Genomic DNA, 6000 nt, shown 5'->3' with positions numbered 1-6000 from the left:
GAGACCCCGCGGCCTGCACAGAGCGATGGTCTCTGGGGGCTGCTGGCTCCCTGTCCAGGCTGCCGGGGACCATGACGCCCTCACCTTGTTGAAATACGAAATGCTGAAGATACTGAGCACCTGTGCACTTTTCTTGGGTGTCCCACCTAAACCCCGGCGTTCATAGCTGAGGCTGTAGCCAGCCTGCCCAGGAATGGCCCACGCATCTTGCCACCACGCACCTGGGCCCACCCGTGCGACGCCAGCCCTGCCCTGGCTGGCGTGCGTCTTCCAGGTGATGGGCCGGGGCGCCAGCGGTGCCCCCTTCCCAGCTGCCGGAGCAAGTGCGCCCGCCAGAGGCCTGCTGGGACCTGGTCCTTCTTGTCCACCTCAGGCCCACGGGCCCCCACACCTCGGGCTCAGCTGCCCGGGCCACACACACCCAAAGCCTCCCTACTTAACCCACCTCACTGCCATCGTCACTTTACTGTGGGACAGTCTGACTCGGAAGCTCCCTCGGGGTAGGGCTGTGTCCCCACCCACAGGGGACCCCGACGCCCTGGGCAGGCGGGACTAGGCCAGCCTTGGTCTCCTGGTCTGAGCCGCACGTGGCCTGCCCTGGCTCCCACGGCCTCCACCTCCTCCCCCCGCAGGAGGCCTTGACATCTGAGCCTGCCCCTCGCAGCCTGGGTAGGACTGGCCTCCCACTGTTCCCTGGAGCCAGGCAGCAGAGGGGCTCGGAGGGAAGTAATTCTCCCCTTGGAAGCTAGATGGAGGCCCCACAGACGTGAGGGCACTCGCTGAGCTGCGCAGCAAACCCAGCTCCCCGCCCAGCCTCACGAGGGCAGGGGCCGGAGAGGGGCGGCGTGCTAGGTCGGTGCTGGCAGAGAAGCAGCCAGGGAGAGAGCTGGCTGTACCCCCTTCTGCATCCAGCCCCTCCTCCCCGCACACCAATGCTGCCCTGGAAGCTTCTGGCAAACACTGTTGGTCCAGTAACCTAATTTTGCCTGACTAGGCTGGAGCAATTCTGGGTGGTTTAGGGACCACACTGCACAAGTAGGGTGATCGGTGAGAGTCACCCTTTGCTCTCTCCCTCCCCTACCCAGTTATTTATTGAGCATGTACTAGGTGCTGCAAACAGACCCCCGGGAGATTTGCTGAGCACCTGCGTGTGGGTGGGAGTAAGCATGGGCTTATCAAGGGGGCACTAACGCCTGGCTCCCTGCCCAGGGTCCCTCCAGTGCCCTGGCCACCGTGCCCCACATGGTCAGCTAGCCATGGAGGGGGGAGGGAAGGGCGGGGAGGCAGCCTGAGCTCCAGCTGCTGCCTGTGGCCTCATGGTGTCGCTGGCTCTGTAATTTACCCCTGGCAGAGCCCAGCCCCTGAGCCACTTCTGCGCCCCACCTCCCAACCTGCCAAGGAAGCCTGCTGGCCTGGGACGGGCATCCTCATGACTCGGGTGTGACGTGGACTCACATTCACTTGGGCTCAGACAGACAGGCAGACAGACACTCACGCAGGACAAACATGTATCTGGGGGCATCAGGCGTACACACAGATGCAGCCAAAACAGACACTCGCAAGCAGGCTGAGTGTGCCACACACCCCACGCCCATACTGTGTACTCAGGGACCCACGTGGACACACATGCCACACTCTGACCTCCAGGACAGACAGACATCATCTTAGCACCTGGACCTGGAGACAAGAGGCAGGGAGGGCGGCAGGGGGTGGCAGCCCCAGAAGCCAACTGCTCAACAGGAGGATTTCCTGGCAGGCAGAGGAGAGGCTCAGGCATAGGGGTGGGGTGCGCCCCTCCCTTGGGACTGCAGGCCAGGGGACCACCAGGTGTTGATTTCTGGAATGCCCTGCAACGTCTGCCCCTTACCTGGAAAGCTGGCCCCACCCTGCCCAAGGCCTCTCCGCGGCGCACTAACCCCAGCTCGAGGAGCGGCCTCCATCTCCCATTTCCTCCTTCCCTCTAACTCCGGCCTTCTGGCCATGAGCCGAGCCCATGGTCCCATGGCAGGACCCTCAGTGGATGTGGAGCCCAGGTGCAAAACCATGTGTTTATTTTTATTAGAAATGTTCTTGGTATAAAAACAATCATGCGCTACACATTGTCATCAATAACCATCACCAAACACCCAGGCACTGAATTCTGTGTGGTTGGCAGGAGGGGCAGGCGGGCAGGCGGGCAGGACACACGGCAGACGGCAGGCTTCGGGCCACGGGGACACACACAGAGGCCACCAGGAAGACGCAGCACTTGGCAACACACTCAAGATTTGTTTTTGTTTTGGCGTTTTTGTGTTTTGCTTTTTTTTTCCTTTTTTCTCTTTTGTGACATGTAAGATTTGGTGACTTGGAAAAGGGTGGTAGGGAGAGGGGAGCGAAGGCTAGACGGAAATGATGTCAAGGACAAGAAAGAAAAAGGCATGAGCGGAGTGACATAGCTGGAACCCAGGAGAAAGCAGGAGGAGCTGAGACAGAGGACGAGGAAGAGGAGGCAGAGGCAAGAGCCGGGAAGAGCAGACGCAGAAAAGCCTAGAACAGAGGTAACGGAACATAAAGACGGGGGCCTGGAGACAGACTGAGAAGGTCGCCCTGGCACAGAAGCACAGACGGAGATGGAGGGAGGGAGAGAACCAGCACTGGGGCCTGCACGACCCAAGCCCCTGGTCTGCAGCCAGGAGGGGCAACGGTTCGAGACACAGGCTCTTGTGGTGGCCTGGAGCTGCCAGCCCCTCGTCGTCCTCCTGTCGCCCACCTGGCTTGCCCAGGCTGCCCAGCAGTGACAGCCGGGGCTCTTTTGTCCTCAGCACCAAGCCACGTCCGTGGACACCCACGGGCAGGCTGGACATCAGCTGGGCCCTTGAGAGTGGCCCTGGGCCGATGCGCCGTCCACAGGGTCGTGGCTCCTCCTCCCTCGCAGCTCCGTGGCCCAGCTAGATTGCATGGTTGGTGTAGGTGACATACGTCTGTTTGGTGGCCAGTGCTGGAAGGGGAGAGACCAGGGGACCTAGGAGTCAGGGCACCGCCCTGCACAAGACCTACCGCAGCTCCCTGCCACCCACACATCCAGCAGCTGGCACCCCGCAGACCGGGCGCCAGCCCCACCCGTCCCCAGGGCGTGGCCCGGGCCGCCTCCACACCTCCTGGGCTGGGCTGCTGGCCTGTAGGCCCTCCCTCACCCCACCAGCCCCCACTCCTGTAGGAGGGCCCCACCACAGAGCCCCCTGCCGCCTTCTAGCTCCCCCACCCCATTAATGAAAACTATCGCCAGAGGGACGTCTTTCAGAGGTTCAAGCACACATTCCGGAAGAGCACATGCCAAGAAGACACACTGAACAAACCAGAGGGGCGGCCGAGAGGGGGCACTGGGGAGGGGCTGTGCAAGGCTGGAAACTGAGGCATGTGATCAGCCCAGCCCTCTGCCCCACGCCCAGAAAAAGGCAATCCCCAGAGCCACAGCCCACTGTGCATGCACTTGGTTCCCGTCTCCCCTCAGCCCTGGCCCTTCCCTGCACCTGTCTTCCCCACATGGGGACTGGGCCGGCACCTGCCTCGTGGCCTCAGTGCTTTCCCAGTACTCCATGTCCTCCCCTACATTTCCCAGCCTCCCTTGCATTTGGGTCGAGGCCGCGTGACTATTCTGTCCAGTGAGCTGTAGCTAGAAGTAACGCAGTCGCTTTAGAGTAAGGGCAAAGCCCCTGGCAGGCCCAGCCACCATGGGACCCTTCCCCAACCAGGCCCAGCGCAGTGCCAGTCCCAGTGCCGGGGGGTGACAGCAGCTCTCGTGGGCTGCAGGAGTGTCCCCATCCCGCCAGGGCACAGACCCCACAGCAGCCCAGCGAGGAGGCCAAAGAAGCGTCACCCCATGACAGGTGAGAAACTGAGGCCAGAGGGGCAAGGAGCCTGGCCAGACCCGTGATATCTCCTGTCCGCCAGGGTTCAGGGTTTCCCTGGGCAGCCTGGGGACCAGCCCAGTGGCAAGTGACCAAGGGCAGTATCACCACCTGGTTGGTCTGCTGGTGGGGACAGAGGAAGCAGATGGGAGAAAATCGGCTGCCCTTTGTCTTAAAGCTGTCCTGACCCTCTGTCGGGATCCTGTCAGCTCAAAATGAGACGCGTCTGCCAGACAGCCAGGGGCATCTGGCGTGAGGAAATGGGGGCAGCGTGGGGTTCTGCGAGTTGCCTTCCCAATCTTCTCTGCCTTGTTTCTGCTGGGCATGACTGCCAAGTTAAGGACTATGCTTCCCAGCCTCCCTTGCAGCTAAGTAGGGCTTTGCATATTGCCGCATTCTTGCTAATGCAATATGAGTGGAAGACTATGTCTAATTCCCGTGTCATTTGATTAAAAAGGAATGTGTCCCCTATACATCCTCTTTTCCCTTGTGAGCAGAACAGGCATTGAGATCAATCAGCCTCCATCCTCTGGGAGCTGATGGAGCAACAAGATGAAGGAACCTGGGTCCCAGCTCCTGCCCACCCATCGTGTACTATTATGGCAGAGAGAAACAAACATGTGTCTGATTTGAGTGACTCTGTTCTGTTCTGGGACTCCTTGTCATAGCAGCATTACCCAAAGCCCACTAATACAGGCAGGACTGCTGTGTCCAGTTGTCAGAGGGCCCATCATGTGTGGAGGAAGCAAACTTGCTGGGGATGGGGTGAGCAGAGGGGCTCACCATGGGGCGGGGGCGGGGCATGAGGATCAGAGTTCAGTTCAGCTAAAGGGAGAACTTTCTCCTGGCCAGAGCTGAAAGTGGAGTGGGTGGCCTTATGTGGTCGTGAGCTCTGTCAGCAGAAATATTCAAGAAAAGGGTGAAAAAAATCACTTGGCTCTCCAGTGACAGGGAAGTTTCAAGGTCTAGGTGCCACCTGGACAGGTGCTAATAGAAGAAAATGGCGCCACAACTTCCAGGAAGAGAATAAGAACACAGCATGGTGCATTACAGTTTATGAAGAATTCCCATCTTTCTTTCTAAAATGACCATGTCCCTCCAGGGTGCTGGATGACCATGAGGGCAGAGGGACCACGGGACAGGACAGTTTCAGGGGGCAGCATCCAGGGGGTGGTCTTGGGCTGGGCCATGCGGGGATGGCAGGAGGTGTCGAAGGGAGGCAGGGTAGCGGTGCACATAGACTGGAGCCCTGGGGACGGGAGCCCTGGGGACAGGGGCCCTGGGGACGGGAGCCCAGCTTCTAGTGGCAGGAAGGCCTCCTGCTCCTCAGCTAGCTCCTTCCCTTCCCTGCTGGGCCTCAGTTTCCCTGCCTGAAACATGAGCAGGTGGCCCTTTTAGCCTAGACTTCTTTTCCTGAGGAGCTCCCAGCCACCCGCCAGCATCTCCAGCCCATTCCATCTCCCACTAAAAGAGCCAGCAGCCGGCTCTGCGGATCCGAATCCCTGGCCGCACACCAGGCTGCTGAGAGCCGCTCCCCAGGGCCCCGTCCGTCCCTGGCAAGCTGCTGAAATGGAGTTTCCAAACCTGCCAAGCTCATCAGCAGCTGCTGGCTCAGAGGTGACGGAAAACCCCAGCCGTGGCCTCAGCAAAATCCCTCCTGACTGCAGGGGGTGCACACCTGAAGGCCACTGAGGGCACCAGGGGCAGGTGGGGGGACAGCTGGGTCCCTGTTCTCCCCCAAGTCCAGAGCTGTGTTCTAGGAAATCCAGTTCACTGGTTCCAGTGCTGGGGTGGGGGAAAGCTCGGGCCTCAGCTACAAGCCAGAGCCTGCAGCGAGCCTCAGTCTCACCGTCTGGAAAATGGGTGCATCAAGTCCGCCCAGGGCCCCCACAAGCTAACAGTGAGGTCCGGGCAGCAGCCAGGAGCCTGCTCTAGGGGATCTTGGCATCTGCCACGTGGCCCTTCCAACAAATTGACCTCTCAGTGCCGCAATTTCCTCATCTGTAAAACGGGGTGATAATGAACCCCATCTGGGGTCAGCCTAGGGGTGGATGGAAATACCCTTTAAATTATGCAAAATGCTGAGCACAAGGGCAGGGCCGGAATGACTACA

The 6000-nt window shown here is 60.1% G+C and overlaps 1 protein-coding gene across 3 annotated transcripts in view; it reads right to left on the bottom strand.

The window, feature by feature from the left end:
- Positions 1–1673: 1673 nt before the first annotated feature.
- GRM4 (glutamate metabotropic receptor 4) overlaps positions 1674–6000 on the bottom strand; it is a 122700-nt gene continuing 118373 nt past the window's right edge. Inside the window, exon 12 of one of the 3 annotated variants that reach the window (XM_076003424.1) lies at positions 1674–2977. In XM_076003424.1, the coding sequence (XP_075859539.1) occupies positions 2928–2977 (50 nt within the window). In that variant the 3' untranslated portion in view covers positions 1674–2927. The remainder of the gene's footprint in view (positions 2978–6000) is intronic. The other 2 variants (XM_020286983.2, XM_076003425.1) reach the window with 2 other exon arrangements.

This window comes from Microcebus murinus, chromosome 5 (genome assembly GCF_040939455.1).
Source record: "Microcebus murinus isolate Inina chromosome 5, M.murinus_Inina_mat1.0, whole genome shotgun sequence".
Taxonomy (NCBI): Eukaryota; Metazoa; Chordata; class Mammalia; order Primates; family Cheirogaleidae; genus Microcebus; species Microcebus murinus.
Note: the sequence above shows the minus strand (reverse complement) of the source record. Positions and strands in the feature narration are given on the sequence as shown.